At 35.4% G+C, this 17,470-nt stretch overlaps 1 protein-coding gene across 3 annotated transcripts in view; it reads right to left on the bottom strand.

Moving 5' to 3' along the window:
* Positions 1-218: 218 nt before the first annotated feature.
* The window catches only part of LOC130443217 (uncharacterized), a 167,543-nt gene continuing 150,291 nt past the window's right edge, over positions 219-17,470 (bottom strand). Inside the window, exon 7 of one of the 3 annotated variants that reach the window (XM_056777738.1) lies at positions 219-10,807. In XM_056777738.1, coding sequence (XP_056633716.1) covers positions 10,526-10,807 — 282 coding nt within the window. In that variant the 3' untranslated portion in view covers positions 219-10,525. Of the gene's footprint in view, positions 10,811-17,470 lie in introns of all 3 variants that reach the window. The other 2 variants (XM_056777735.1, XM_056777736.1) reach the window with 2 other exon arrangements.

A 17,470-nucleotide genomic window follows, 5' to 3' on the forward strand; every position in this document is an offset into this window, starting at 1 on the left:
CTGTACTACTACAATATTTATTTTTACGTAAATAAATTGTATGTAAATTTACAATTTTGAAATACTTATTCGACAATAGAAAATATTTAGTTCTACTAATATATACATATTTTATTTAAAAAGAAACCTCTATAAGTACAAACGAAAATAGAAGAAGAATTCGATCAGAAATGGTAAAATTATAAACAAAATATTTACAATAAAGATATAGATGATAATTATAGACAGTTTTGAAGTATAATGTAATCAGTGATTGGTTTAGATAAACCGAACACTTGAAATACTAAGAAATATAAAGTGACAAACATGTTTCGAATATTTATAAATCGAATAACATTTAGTCAAAATTTTTGTGAAAATGTTTAACCAGAAAATTAACTGCAGTTTAATTAGGTATTTGACTTGGTTATAGGAAATAATAAGTGCATGGAATCGACCCGGCCCGTACATTCGATCTTATCTTATCTTATCTTAGAATGTTAGGCCTGTCTCGCACGTATGCGGTTCCATTCGGCTCGCTTCGTTCTTAGTCCTAATTGACAATGCTTCGACACGAACAGATTTTGAATCGGTTGAATATATTCCCTGATAAATGTATTTAGGCATTGAAGACGGTCCTTTAGATTCATATGCAAAGTATTTCAGAGAAATAATATAGAATGCTTCAAATTCTTACTGTAAAATGAACGTAAATGTATGTAATTTCAATTTCTTGATCATTTTCTTAAGCTTATCTTTTAGTTCTTCAGTGGTCAGGTTTCTTTACATTCCATTTAGGAAACAATCCACGAACCTTCTCAAAAAAGCAACCAGTTGATATATTAATTTCCAATTATCATGTGGCAATACGCAGGGTTAATTTTTAATTGTGTAAGGATTTTATCCAATTTCTCTGACGTGTTTTTAATCATACCAAGGATATTATGAACTCGCCATTGGACCTGCCTACCAGTCAAACTTGTTGACACCAAAAAAGTGTCATCGATTTTTTTGCACTTATTTCAGTTTTTTTCACCTATCTTCTTATTTTGGCCAATATAAAAGTAAAATGGAAAACATGTGTTTCATTTTACAGATAATATTTAGTTTCAGCGATTTTTCAAAAATTAAAATATGATATTTTGAGCAATTTGTTATAAAATATTTGGTAATTTGAGTATTAACTTTATTTTACATAACCAAATCTTGAGAAAAAAAATTGGAAATTCAATAAGATAAAGGGTGAATGCACCCTTTATATAATAGAATAGATAACTACAATAAGGGTGATCAGTCATTATTACGGATAATACAACATTCAAATCATTGAATTAAATTTTACACATTACGTTTTAGATATGATATCTCGCAATTTCTTCACGACTTTTTTCTTATATCACCTTGTACATTTCAAACATGTCACTTATGAAATTACAGTTGACATTTGACATCTTATTATTGTGTATCACTCAAGATTTACGTAACTTTTCCTGCTCTGTTGCTGTCTTTTAACTTTGGCAATCTAAGGAACTGTCAAATTCGTTTAAAAATGGCCGCCGTGGGATAAACAAGTTTTTGTGTTATTTGTAAAGTTATTTATTTGTTGGGTTCGATCCTATTAATCTTATTAATCTCAGTTTTAATGCAAAAGGGTAAAATTCATTCCAGAAAACGTTGTTAAGTTGGTTTATCTTGACTATGCAATGTTGTGGTTAGTGTAGTTGAACGGTAAATATAGTATGAAAATCACTTTTATTGGAAACTTGTGGAAAATGAGCAGGATTGCCACTAAAGCTTTTTTATTCAATAAAAAATGAGAAAACTCCACCTGAAGCTTCAAGTTCCTTCTTGTATATTTCACTGCCTCTGAGTCATAAATTTGAACGCAACAGCGGACATTAATTTCCAAAAAAAAAACTGTGTACTCTAAATTTTGTAAATTGCTTGAAAGCTTACTTGCAGAGTAATTAATAAAATGCAAAAATATTGAGTTCCAACTGCATTAATTCTACTGAAATCGATTTAAAAAATATCTATGGATTCTATAAAATAAAATAACTCTCAATATCGGGAAAAATCGATTGTTTACCCCACGGCCGCCATTTTGATGTAGATTAGCGGTTTTCTTCGACTGCCTAATTGACTTGTGTGAACATTTGAACAAGTTACGTCATTCAGTTGATAGCTATTGCATACAAACTACCTCGATATTTGTGAACAATTTTTGTATTCTAATCGATCGTTATTTTTGTACAAAAAACTATGAATCCAACCAAGGCTGAAAACCTGTATTACATCCAAAAAGTCACTGTACCTCTGGTTATAATTAATTCACTATAAAATGATATTTGTAACGTTTTTGCGGCCTCTTTCAATTTTTTTGTTGATTGGATAATAGTAGGGGAGTTTTAGCTGGTAAACTGGAATTTGTTGAGGAGTAATGAGAATCAGTTGGATTGAATAGTTTATAAACAATGAACATGAGTTATTGGAGCGTGAGGATTTCAAAATCAACGAGAAACAGGATGATTAGAGCCATTTTGGTTTTTGCAATTTCAACACCTTGTTATGTAGTTTCAAATATTGCATCATTAACTCATTTTCCAAAATTTCAAACTGTTTTCATCATATTCATAGCGGTTTATGTATGAAATTACGTTAATTCAGGTCGGGGATAAAAGAATGTGCAAAATTTTATACAACTTTTTGACAACATATATTCTTTGTTGTTTTTAAAGTTACATTATGAAAAATTTTGGAAAAATAATGAATAAAAAACTGAATTTGCATCTAGCAAAAGGCTTTTTGTCGCCCCAGGATCCGTTTGATACGCCGCCTTTTTTATCCAAATAACTTAATTTTATTGAATGAATGAATGAATTGAAGTGAATCGACATCAATCGACGCCAATAGACATTAGAAGTCAGTAATCAAGTGGAAATCGACTTCAATTGGCTTCAATGGATTTTCAATCGAAAATATCTGACAAAAGTAGAAGCAATTGACCTTAAATGACATAAATTGAAGTGAATCGATATCAATCGACTTCAATAGACGTTAGAAGTCAGTAATCGAGTGGAAATCGACTTTAATCAGCTTCAATGGATTTTCAGTCGACAATATCTGACAAAAGTAGACGCCGATTGACCTTAAATGGCATGAATTGAAGTGAATCGACATCAATAGACTCCAATAGACGTTAGAAGTCAGTAATCAAGTCAAAATCGACTTCAATCGGCTTCAATGGATTTTTAATCGACAATCTCTGACAAAAGTAGACGCCAATTGACCTTAAATGACATGAATTGAAGTTAATCGACATCAATCGACGTCAATAGACATTAGAATTCAGCAGTTAACTAGAAATCGACTTTAAACAGCTTCAATGAATTTTCATTCGACAATATATGACAAAAGTAGACGCCGATTGACCTTAAATGGCATGAATTGAATTGAATCGACATCAATAGACTCCAATAGACGTTAGAAGTCAGTACTCAAGTCAAAATCGACTTCAATCGGCTTCAATGGATTTTTAATCGACAATCTCTGACAAAAGTAGACGCCAATTGACCTTAAATGACATGAATTGAAGTTAATCGACATCAATCGACGCCAATAGACATTAGAATTCAGCAGTTAACTAGAAATCGACTTTAAACAGCTTCAATGAATTTTCAATCGAGAATATCTGATAAAAGTAGACGCCGATTGACATTAAATGGCATGAATTGAAGTGAATCGACATCAATAGACTCCAATAGACGTTAGAAGTCAGTACTCAAGTCAAAATCGACTTCAATCAGCTTCAATGGATTTTTAATCGACAATCTCTGACAAAAGTAGACGCCAATTGACCTTAAATGACATGAATTGAAGTTAATCGACATCAATCGACGCCAATAGACATTAGAATTCAGCAGTTAACTAGAAATCGACTTTAATCAGCTTCAATGGATTTTCAGTCGACAATATCTGACAAAAGTAGACGCCGATTGACCTTAAATGGCATGAATTGAAGTGAATCGACATCAATAGACTCCAATAGACGCTAGAAGTCAGAACTCAAGTCAAAATCGACTTCAATCGGCTTCAATGGATTTTTAATCGACAATCTCTGACAAAAGTAGACGCCAATTGACCTTAAATGACATGATTTGAAGTTAATCGACATCAATCGACGCCAATAGACATTAGAATTCAGCAGTTAACTAGAAATCGACTTTAAACAACTTCAATGAATTTTCAATCGAGAATATCTGACAAAAGTAGACGCCGATTGACCTTAAATGGCATGAATTGAAGTGAATCGACATCAATAGACTCCAATAGACGTTAGAAGTCAGTACTCAAGTCAAAATCGACTTCAATCGGCTTCAATGGATTTTTAATCGACAATCTCTGACAAAAGTAGACGCCAATTGACCTTAAATGACATGAATTGAAGTTAATCGACATTAATCGACGCCAATAGACATTAGAATTCAGCAGTTAACTAGAAATCGACTTTAAACAGCTTCAATGAATTTTCAATCGAGAATATCTGACAAAAGTAGACGCCGATTGACATTAAATGGCATGAATTGAAGTGAATCGACATCAATAGACTCCAATAGACGTTAGAAGTCAGTACTCAAGTCAAAATCGACTTCAATCGGCTTCAATGGATTTTTAATCGACAATCTCTGACAAAAGTAGACGCCAATTGACCTTAAATGACATGAATTGAAGTTAATCGACATTAATCGACGCCAATAGACATTAGAATTCAGCAGTTAACTAGAAATCGACTTTAAACAGCTTCAATGAATTTTCAATCGAGAATATCTGACAAAAGTAGACGCCGATTGACATTAAATGGCATGAATTGAAGTGAATCGACATCAATAGACTCCAATAGACGTTAGAAGTCAGTACTCAAGTCAAAATCGACTTCAATCGGCTTCAATGGATTTTTAATCGACAATCTCTGACAAAAGTAGACGCCAATTGACCTTAAATGACATGAATTGAAGTTAATCGACATTAATCGACGCCAATAGACATTAGAATTCAGCAGTTAACTAGAAATCGACTTTAAACAGCTTCAATGAATTTTCAATCGAGAATATCTGACAAAAGTAGACGCCGATTGACATTAAATGGCATGAATTGAAGTGAATCGACATCAATAGACTCCAATAGACGTTAGAAGTCAGTACTCAAGTCAAAATCGACTTCAATCGGCTTCAATGGATTTTTAATCGACAATCTCTGACAAAAGTAGACGCCAATTGACCTTAAATGACATGAATTGAAGTTAATCGACATCAATCGACGCCAATAGACATTAGAATTCAGCAGTTAACTAGAAATCGACTTTAAACAGCTTCAATGAATTTTCAATCGACAATATATGACAAAAGTAGACGCCGATTGACATTAAATGGCATGAATTGAAGTGAATCGACATCAATAGACTCCAATAGACGTTAGAAGTCAGTACTCAAGTCAAAATCGACTTCAATCGGCTTCAATGGATTTTTAATCGACAATCTCTGACAAAAGTAGACGCCAATTGACCTCAAATGACATGAATTGAAGTTAATCGACATCAATCGACGCCAATAGACATTAGAATTCAGCAGTTAACTAGAAATCGACTTTAAACAGCTTCAATGAATTTTCAATCGACAATATATGACAAAAGTAGACGCCAATTGACCTTAAATGGTATGAATTAAAGTGAATCGACATCAATCGACGCCGATAGACATTAGAAGTCAGCAATCAAGTGGAAATCGACTTCAATAGATTTTCAATCGATGATATCTGACAAAAGTAGACGCCAATTGACCTTAAATTGTATCAAACATCACGAATACTCTGTCTACCAATTTTGTTGAAGAATGTCTAGAATAAACATTTTCTTTTCCAGAGAAAGATGTTATTTCATTTGTTCTGAGTCATGTGGTCAAATTTTTTTATTTTTTTTGCGACGATTATAATAACGATCATAATCATGAATTCTAGATAGTGCTTTAGTTTTTTCTTCATGTTCAGAAAATTGTCTGGCTTTCTTATTTGATATTCCGGATATTCTTGAAGCTCCTTGTTATATCTAAAAGATACAAGCAGAAACACAACAAGCTTCTTCCTGGAAGCAGTAAAACGATCCAAAATTAATTCAGTATCGGTTGCGATTTTCTGAGTTTTGAAGATCTTTTGCATCCAGTCTGAGATTTATCCAATGTGTCTTGCCTAATGTCATTTATAGTGCTGTTTGTATTAATTGCCAGCCCTGGAAGAAGATTGCGTCTAGTCCAGTGCTACCACGTTGAGCAGACAGCATCCTTTGTTCGATATTTCTAAGTCGCCTGTTATCAAATGTATTTTTGCTCAAAAACAATATGAGAACAAGAAAAACTATGAATAAGGGTGAAGCGTCGTATTAACAGGAAATGCTTGAAGAATAAACAGCTTTATGTACATGGACGATAAGTTCTAATAAAACATTACATGTAATTGTGAAATATCTTCAGTATATGCGGTTTATGGCAGTTTTTTGTGGGTGAAAATACACTTTATGTTACCTAGAAAGTAGGGATTATACTTAAGCAAATCACCTCACGCTTTTTAAGCTAGTGATAAACGGCGTAGTACAGGTGAAATAGGATTAAACCCTGAATTAAATTGGGCGCTTCTAATGATATAAATTCTCAAAGGTTTTCGGTTACCGAATATACCAACAAAATTACGGGTATGGGTTTGCAAAATTTTCAAATGCGAATAACTCGAAAGCTAAGAGTAATTCGAAAAAACTGCCCCAGCAGTTTTCGAGTTCTTCGCGATTTAAAAATTTTTTCTGCATTTAAGCTCATTTTATTATGGAAATTTTGAGGTTAGGAAAAAATTGAAACCTTTTTTTTGTGCAGAATGTTGTGTTCTACTTTTATTGACCCGGCAGTTTGTGTCGAAATCATCATAATTTTCGAGTTATCCCCAATTCAAAATGTTTTTGAGTTAATTTTACGGTGAAAACTTTGGGGTTAGGAAAAATGCCTATAAATCAATCTATAGAGAATTTTATGCTGTACATTTTTTGTTCTAGCAATTTTTTTCGAATTCCTCGTAGCTTTCCAGTTATTCGCGATTCAAAATATTTTTGAATGTATAAATCCATTTTGAGGTGAAAATTTTGAGGTTAGGAACAAATACCTAGGATACTTTTTGTAGAAAATTTTATACTCTACATTTTTTGTTATGGCAGTTTTTTTAGAATTCCTCATAGTTTCGAGTCCCAAAATTCCGAAAATCCATGCCCGCAATCTTATTAAAAGTTGCTAGTATACCCAAAACCTCCCAGAATCTAGAAATTCCGCCCTATTTAATTAAAGGTTTTAGCTCAAAATCGCCTAATTTGCCTGTACTAGCAGTAGATATTTGGAAACAATTGTTTAAAATAGTGTTTAGATTGTCTCGACTATAAATTAGTCGAGTCGAGTCACTTCCGACTATACTAAAGGAGATTTTGTTTATAACTGCTTCTTTAGAACTGCATGATATGATAGTAGAAATGAAAAAACCAAAAAAAAATGATGGAGAATCAACCAAAGATTTATCTGAAACTCTACTATTTTTTTATTGAAATTTAAACGACGATTTTCAATATTAAAAGTTTGATGTCACTTTTTGACTAATTCAATCTTCTTTGTAATAAAACTCCCCTACTATAAAGAATTACATTAATTTGATTCATAATTATCAACTGAAACAACTTGAGATTAAAATTTGTTCCTTGAGATTTGGATTACAAAGTAAATCATACACTAGTTTCGCACTCATTGGCACCGTTTTCAGTGTTTTTCACTTTATTGCTTTAAGAGTTAGTAACTGAATCAATATTTACACAGAAGACGAAAGAAATTTGGATTTTGAATTGTACGTGCTGGGTTATTAGATCATACATTTACACGAATTGTTTCTTTGATCGAAAAAAACATCTAGAAAGATAACATCAACGCGATTTTCTATGTAGAATTCTATATTGCATTGGTCGTTTTTAATGGCCCCAAAAGTGTAGAAAGGATGAAAATTCATGAACTGTATGATCTAATGCTGTTTTTGAAGTCGATTTTGCCGAGTTTTACTATATAGCATTCAAAAATATGGAATCTGTGATATGATGAAGAGGTGACTATCTGATTTACACTATCCTCCACAAACTCTGGTCTCCAAATAATTTTTTACGAGACATGTTAACGAAATTTCTTTAAAATTTTATTTTCATTTCATTCTTTAAAAAAAAATGTTCAAAATACTTTAAATTCAAATGAATATTCACTAGTAGAATTTTTCTTAGTGTAACTAACAGATAGGATATACAATTATCCTGCAGGAAATGAGTCAATATGAGCATCTAGTAGCTCAGAACACAGACCACAAAAACGGACTTTAAGGAAAGTAATCTCAATCTTCACTGATTACTCAGGAGTCGATGGGTTTTTAAATATCTAAAATATAGAGAGGGGTGCTAAACTGTTATGGGAAAGTAGTGATTCAAGCAGAAATACAACAAACTACATAGATGGCTTTAAAAACAATATCAAATATTAAAAACGACGAAAGCAAAATTGATGATGAGCTGTCTTGAAAAACTTTCCTGGATTCGTGGCATTGAAGTAAGTCACAGTTGGGTACCTGGACTTTATGAAGTAAAAAGGAACTCTAAAGCAAATGGGCTTACTAAAAGTAAAACGAAGACAGAGGATGCCGTAGACTTAGTTACTAGTGCCGATGGAATTACCAATAGAACCTTCTGACAAAGAAATCAGAGTTAAAGATCAGGATATATGATCGAGCAGAAGTGATTGCACCATATGCAGAGCGATTTAGCCAAGGATTAATTAAGAAAAAACAAACAAATAAAAATAAATGTAGTGATCACTACTGTACATTATACGAGGATAGAAAAAAATATGTTTTTCAACGTAATCTACTTTCCCAGCGATGTTCAATAAGTTCGATACTCTTGGCATCGTCAAGCTCCAGAAAATCATCCGAGGGAGTAAAATCTGGTGACTAGGGTGAATGAAGTAGCAGTACAAACTTTAATTCATTACTTTTGGCCATTGTAATAACGGATATTTCAGCTGGAGCAATGTCTTGACGAAATAACACTTTTTCTTAGTCAAATGCGGCCGTTTTTGCTTGATTTATTCTCTAAATTGCAATAAATTCACATAATTCTCGCCGTTGATTTTTTTTTCAAGATAATCAATGAAAATTATCCACGCGCTTTCTAAAAAACCGACGTGATGACCTTGCCTGCAGACGGAACGGTCTTTGTCTTCTTCGGAGCCGATTCTCCCATTTCAGTCCATTGTTTTGATTGTTATTTCGTTTCGAGTGTGAAGTGATGTATCCACGTTTCATCCATGGTTATGAAACATTGCAAAACGCTCGATGGAATCATCTTCACGACGCTGTTTTTGTTCGCGGCACCCATCTTGCGCATAGCTTCCTCGTGTGAACATTATATACCGTAATTTTTTAGTCGATGATGATGACGATATTTCCAACATTCCTGGAGTCGTCATCACCTCATTTGGTCGACCACTGCGATGATGGTCTTTGTCTTCTGCTACCCAATATTTTACTGTTAATATTGAAGGAGCAGTCTCAATCAGAGTAGAATCTAGTTCAGCTTCTACATTAGTTGGGCTAACGCCCTTCAAATAAAAGTATTGTTGGGTATGAAAGGGTAAGACAATGGGCCTCAGGCAAGTCTAAGTACTTTTTCAAGTTCTAATCTTTCACTTTTTGTAGAAGTTACCAAGAATGTGAAAATTTTGAACCAAGAAGCCTTGGGGTCTTCAATGGATACAATATATTGATAAATTTTTCTATCCTGACTCATATAACATGCTTCTGCTCAATATTAAACATTATCACCAGTATATAATCTTTTGCTGGTGGTGGAGATTGCTCAATTGAAATTATTCCAGTGGAACTGCTGCTAAATTTAGAGCAGAGGCTGAAGGCCGAAATAATCACATGTGTTGTATGAAAAAGAATATATTGTGTAATAAGAAAAACATATTAAATTTTTTTCCTGAATACCAGTCGAGAGTTTCGAAGTACTGAATGAATTGGGTCAAATGGATTGGGATCTAGCTTTGCTCAAGTACACTCTGTATTTTTCTACCTTGGTTAATAAGAAAAGCGTTTCCTACATCGATAAAAGTGATTATAAAAAGCTAGTAATGAGAAAAAATTTTTCTTGTTGATATGATAGAGTTAATCATTATAAATAATACGGAGTGAAATCAATATTTAAAAAGTTTTACGTAAATTAACTATTTAGAATTAAGTATATTCAATGAATTCGTTGTTAATACGATATATACAGAATGTTTTGTAGTTTAAGGAAGGCTGTAGTTCAATAAAAATCTCATTCATTCTTTGTAAATATCTTTTGACATATAAACTTTTTTAAGAAAATATATTTTTGGCAAATCTCGGCAAGATCCACTCATCAGAACAACCATGTGCATAACGCTACATATCACTCTCTCTGCTTCATTAACGTTTCTGTCTCTGATATGTCTCTATCTAGTTCTTTTTCTTCGTCTTCGGGTGGCGAAGGCCCGGATATGGAAAGCTGGGGAAGTCCAAAATGCTTCTCCTCCAAGGAGATGTTATCCACACTTCTCGCTTTTCTACATAGTCTAGAAACGGAGCCGTGTAGACGGAAGAACTCCTTGGGATCTATGCCGGGTCCGCTGTTTGACACAAAGATGGCGCTGTTCATGCGTGGTCGAGCTGTTCGCGGCGGTTGTGCATGTATCTGCTAACAGACAATAAAATTAGTTTATTTTGGAATAAATTCGAAATATATTCGTGATAGTGTGCTGATTTGTGTTGGCGAAAATTCAGCGTGTTGTTTGTGCTTTTAATCAACGTTACAAATTTGATTGACGGTTGTTTGCTTAAATAATGGCTTTTAGAACTTAAATGGTTTTGACAAATGAAAAATTCATAAAGCGGTGAGTGAAAACAACTAAATTATTATGATATCCGTATACGTATTGTGTACTCTTTGTGTATGTGTATAATTCAAAAAATACGTTTTGCATGTGAACATTTATATAGTAACGGCACATTTAATATCAATTCTGCGTGAAAATTCATCAAATATATATAGTGATATATAAAAAAATTTAAACGAAAATTATAAGCTAGAAAAAGTTGGAGATTATATTTGAAAATTTATGATATAATGTTGAATAAAATAATTTTATAATATTAAAAACAGATTTTGAGTGGATATGTTGTTTGTATCATATTGTAGTTTAATTTTTTTATCAATAAAATCGTCTCCATACTGCTATGTACGAGGTCTCGCTATTAAATAACGAGACTGGTTACGAAAAAGGGTTTTTTTAATTGATCGAAACAGTGCTGGAAGTCTTCTTTGGTTAGTGCCTTTAGGAGCTCTGCTGTTTTTTGCTTTACCCCTTCCATCGACTCAAATCGGGTCCCTTTCAATGCAAATCTTTTTCTAACCTTTCAAGGAAATCTAAACAGACCCGTTGACGCAAGAACTTTTGGTTAGGAATCAGATTTCTTGGCATCAACTTCGCACCGACTTTTGTCATGTGTAAAATTTCACTAATCGTTTCTTTATCGGCGTTTACAGCCTAGGCAATCATCCAGATGCTCATTCAACGATCTGCACGCACAATTTGGTTGATTTTGATCACTGTTTCCGGAGTCACAGGGTTACCCGGGCACTGGTGATCTTCAGAGCTCTCTCGGCCCTCACTAAAGCGCTTGCATCTCTCAAAAACACGCGCACGTGATAGGGAATTGTCCCCATAGAACTCTTGCAACAATTTATAGCATTCAGTGGGAGTTTTTTTCAATTTAACACTTTCGTTTCAAACTGCCACTGCACAAATTCTATAATAGTGACGGAAACGTGTTTTGAGACATGCATAAACAAGATATATAAATACCCAAGGCACTATTCGTTTTTTACCCAACCGTCTCTGGCGCCCTCTAGACGCTAGTCTCGTTATTTAATAGCCAGACCTCGTATAATAAAAATTAGATTAAGAAGTAATTGGAGGTGGATGAGAAGACGAAACAACAAAGGAAATCTGTAGGGAAAGTGTAGAAGGAAAAAGAGGAATTAAAAGCTATAGAAAAATTAACTAGATGATAGTTAAATAAGACTTAAAGAGAATGAAGATAAAAAATTGGAAAAACAAACCCAGGGAGTAATTTTCGTCCTTTTATTTTCACATAGAACATCATGAATAAGAAATTTTTCAAGAATTCAACAATGGTAGCAGTAAACTTCGTACCTGTAAATTCTTCTGCGATCAAACATGTTTCAAAGTGGGTATGAAATTTGAATTAATTTGTTTCAAATTACTGTTCTTTATTAACAACCCCGCAACATAAAATTATCCTGGAAGGTTTCTTTATGTCTTTTTAGTACATTTTTCTCGGAAAAACCCGTGATTCTAAATCAGGCAAATAAGGCGGATAGGCATGGATAAAAAGTACTGGCGAATCAAATAGGATTTGTGTCCTTTTCAGGTCTTTATGTTGTTTCTCTGTAGACGATAAATGGCCTGAAATTACATATTTCCTTTTCTTGGGGGGCGAACGGACACTATTTGTTTACAATTTATACAATTGCCAACAAGTGCTAACTTAAATTCAAATTAGTACTCCTTATTTAAAAATAGGGTGTAGTTGTATACTTCTGTTCATTGAAATAGCTTCTTGGGAGGGATTTACAATTTTTTAGTTGTGTAAAGCTACTAATTAAGTTATCAGGTAAGTATTTATAAAAACATTCTCATTATACAGTATAATCTCACTAATCGGACACTATTAAAAACCGAAACGGTCCGGATTATTGGAATGTTCGGAGTACAGTGAAAAAGTCGTAGGTAATGAATAAAATTAAGCATTACGTAGAGGGAATAAATGTATGTAATGTATTAAATATGTACATATGTATGTAATTACATAGTTTTGAAATAATTCTTAATTGAGGTTTTCTTCTAGTCCTTGTTTATTTAAAAACTTTTTCTCGTATTTTGCGAAGAATATCTTTGGCAGATATGTCGTTTTCTTCTGCCCATATTGGGTAGGTATTGAAACAAATCAAACCATTATCTGGTTTAACTCTTATTGGTGTACCCGTTGGTGGCTCCAAAGCTTTCTTCTTCATCATTTGCTCTGCTTCTTCGATTCCTTCAAACCGAGAATTCAAATTATCTTCACTTGTCTCCAATCGTTTTTCAGATAGATTTTGTAACCAATCGGCAATACACAGATTATCTTCAGGATCCCAATCAACTGTTTCTGATACATCATTCATTTTAGACCATAACTTTTTCCATGAAGATTGGAATAAGTTAGATGAGACAGAATTCCAAGCGAGAGAGAATACAACATCCTTTAAGGCTCTGCGTTATATAACTATCCTGAGATATAATATGGATCAGCAATTTATTTTATACAAAGACTTTTTGAATAACATTTTGATCCATCGGCTGAAGTCAAGGTGTGCAGTTTGGTGTTAGGAAGATGGTTTAATTTTGATAGTAGATGTTTATCTTCTGAAAGGATGAGTGGATGTTTTTTGAAAGAAGCAAAATATGAAGCTTAGATTCTACCTCCAACACGGATAAGATTGTCTGAATCTAAAAATTGGTTTGAGTTTAAGATTCGAGCTTTTCTTGGTAAAGACTTATTGGCAAAAAGTTCTAGTGCTGTGAAAACACCATGTTTTCTATCTGACACTTGAGCTTTACAATTAAAAATAAATCTTTGGATATAAGCCATTGACCTTCTTAAAGTATTAAACTTCGAGAAATTTTTGAATGGGAATAATTCAATTGTTACTGACACTGCCAACTGTTTTTTAAGTTCTGGTATGATCTCTGGATATTTGAAGAGAGATTTCGGCCAGTTTTCTTCCTGATCTGATAGCCATTTTGGACCATACCACCAGAGACAAGATGTTACTAGGTTTTTCGGATTGATACCTCTAGAAACAATATCTGCTGGATTATCTTTGCCTTTAATGTGATTCAATTCGTTGCAATTAGTAAAAGATTGGATCTGAGAGAGACGATTGAAGTAAATTGGGTTGAGTTTTAATCCAAGATGGCATTGTCAAGTAAAAGTAAAGCTTTTATTAGCAAGTTGGATCTTTTCATAAACTTTTCGACTTGACAAAGTCTTTATGAAACCATTTGCTGAATACTTCTCGATATTAAATTTATCCAGCCATCCTTAACTGGGTTTTAGAATTTCTCCTGAGTTTGTTTAGAACGCCGTTTCTGTTGTGGAATTAGTGTCTGTCATGGTTGTAGTCGGTATAGTGAAGTAAGTGGTTGTAGTTGTTGTCGCTTTAATCACGTCGTAGTAACCTCATGTCTTGTCAAAATTTGATATATATAAAAATTATTTAGTTAAAAAAAGTCAGTCAGTGTAATCTTCAATAGTTGCGATTAAATAGTTTCCGTTTCTTCTGTTAAGTTCATATGTTTGCTTGTGGCTGAACCCGATTCCCCAAACATCTGGCATCCCTGGTGGGGAAGGACTATCGTCGACGTCATTTTGTTTCAGCAGTTTGGAACTATGGAACGTTTGTGCGCGGAACGAGCGCAACTTAGAAGATTCTTCACGATTGCCGCGAATGGTTGTGAAGAAACCTTTGGAAAACCTGAGGCAACCGTCGAAGAGGTAACTGTTGCTTTTATTAAGCTTACCGACAAGGCTGATAGGCTTTTTCTTCTCGATGATAAAGTAAAAGAAATTATGTTCGAGTCATTGGATCAGGTCAAAGAAGAAGATTTAGGTAAGGAGTTTGAAACTGTGGAGAAGTACAGGGACACCTGGCTAACTTTGAGTGCTAGAAAGAATGAGTTACTGGAAAAAGTCAAGGCCAACACAGCGTGTCCTACCGAAGTTTCTGCTGCTGCTCCTAGTGATAACCTCACCCTCAAATTACCTAAGTTGGATCTCCCAAAATTCGACATCACGCCTAAAACATGGATCAGTTTTTGGGCATATTTCAAGAAAATCCATGAAAGAGAGGACCTGCCTTCTGAGGATAAGTTCTTGATTTTGTTGCGTATTGCCAAGGATGGTACCCACGCAAAGAAACTGTTTAGTAGCTATCCTGCATCGGGGGCCAATTATCCGAAGGCTTTTGGCCAACTGAAAAACCGTTTTGGCCGTGATGAATTGCTGATTGAGTTGTATGTTAGGGAGCTTCTCTCATTGGTCTTGGTACAGACATCGGGTAAAGTTTCTTTGACTCTCGCACAGCTTCATGACAAGCTAGAAAACCAGCTAATGGCCTTGGAGAGTTTGGGAGTTACATCAGAAAAATACGCGTGCATGCTCGCGCCTTTAATTGAATCCGCACTTCCTGAGTCAATTTTGCGGGAATGGGAGCGTAAGCGGAAGTCGTGCGGCATTGATGAATCATCCCTCTTTGAAGCTGCAGATCAAATGGTCAAGTTGCGAGATTTTCTGAAGAGAGAGGCTGAAAGCGAGGAGCGGTTTCTGCTAGCTAGGAGCACGTTTTCTGTCCCCAGCGCTGCACCAAAGAGCAGTGCTGGGAATGTCAAGTCCTCGACTGGAAAGTACACCACAGCTGCTGACCTAGTTGGTATTGAGTCCACTGAAGGCACTGAAGATGTCAGTTGCATTTTTTGCAAAAATTCTCACAATACCGAATTGTGTTCAGAGGCGAGGGACAAGAGCAAAGAGGAGAAAATTAAGCTCCTCAAAGCTAAAAGCCGCTGTTTTAAGTGTCTGAAATAATTCCACGAGAAACGGCCTTGTAAGGAAAAGCTGTGTTGCTTAGTTTGTGCTGAACCTCATGTTACTGTGATGTGCCCAATTCCTCGTAACCGGAATTCAACGTCTATTGAAATTAGTAAGGCGACGAAGAAAGAAAACGATGTAGAGCACAACTATGCTAGTATCCAGAGTGCACCAGTTTTGATGCAAACGTTGAGGGTTCGTTTGAAAGGAGAAAATCCTGTCACCACCAGGTTGTTGATTGACACAGGTTCTCAAAGAAGTTATATAACTCAAGCGCTGGCTACCAGAATGCGCTATGAGCCGATCCGCACTGAGAACTTGGTTCATGCATTGTTTGGTGGAAGCAAGACTGAACCCAAGACGCATCAATGCTATAAGATCCGTCTGCAAAGTTTGATGAGTGCGTTTTCCTGCAACTTTGAAGTTCTTGACTCGGAACAGATTTGTCACGCCATTCCCTCCATTCCTAAAGGTCTATGGGTATCTGAACTTCGCGAGAAGAAAATCGAGTTGACTGACGACAGAGAGGGCCCAATTGGCATTCTTGTTGGAGCGGACGTCGCGGGAAAGCTACTCACCGGGAGGCGCGAGGTATTAAGCTGTGGTTTGGTTGCTATCGAAACTAGCCTAGGTTGGACCATAATGGGCCGCGTTAAGGACGCTGAGACAAGTTGTATGGTTAACATCAATTTGCCCTGCGCCCAGGAGTTCGACCCTTCTGATATGTGGAGGTTGGATGTGTTGGGCATCGAGGACCCCGCTTTGGTTAGTACCAAAGAAGAGGCAAAAACGTTTGTGCGTCGGCACTTCTTGGAAACAGATTTTACCTGATGGACGATATGAGGTATGTCTTCCATGGCTGAAGGAACATCCCCCGCTGCCTCGAAATTTCGATCTGGCCCGTGGTAGACTTGAATCGACCCTAGCCAAGTTACGTAACGGTCATTTGGTGAAAGAATATGAAGCGGTGTTTCAAGAATGGCTGAAACATGAAATTATTGAAGAGGTACAGCTTGATAAGTGGGATTTCGGACATTATTTGCCTCACCGAGCCGTGGTTAAGGAAGCCAGTACCACCCGAATTCGTCCTGTTTTCGACGCCTTGTCCAAAGAGAAAGGCAAACCTAGCCTGAATATGTGTCTAGAAAAAGGGGAGAGTTATGTAGAGTTAATCCCATCGATACTTCTACGATTCAGACTGAACGCAATAGGCGTTATTTCTGACATAAGAAAAGCCTTCTTACAGATTTCTGTTTCGGAAAAGGATCGGGATAGCTTGAGGTTCCTATGGAAGGACGAGGTCGGAGAGATGAAAATCTACCGTCACAGGAGGGTGGTGTTTGGGGTGACCAGTAGCCCTTATTTGCTAGGGGCCGTTATTGACCATCATCTCTCAAAGTGTGAGGAAAAAGTGGTTTCAAAAGAGGTTCCTTATGAAAGATCTGTCATCTCACAGTTGCGCAAATGCTTGTACGTTGATAACTGTGTGACTTCGGTTGATGATGAGAAGGAACTTTTGAGCTTCATGTCGCAAGCCAGGGAAATTTTTATGAAAGCCTGCTTTGATCTTCGTGGCTGGGAATGGAGCGACCCCGATTGTGCTGCTCACACCAGTTTCCCCGTTCTTGGACTTCTGTGGGATAAA

This window comes from Diorhabda sublineata, chromosome 4, assembly GCF_026230105.1.
Source record: "Diorhabda sublineata isolate icDioSubl1.1 chromosome 4, icDioSubl1.1, whole genome shotgun sequence".
Lineage (NCBI taxonomy): Eukaryota > Metazoa > Arthropoda > Insecta > Coleoptera > Chrysomelidae > Diorhabda > Diorhabda sublineata.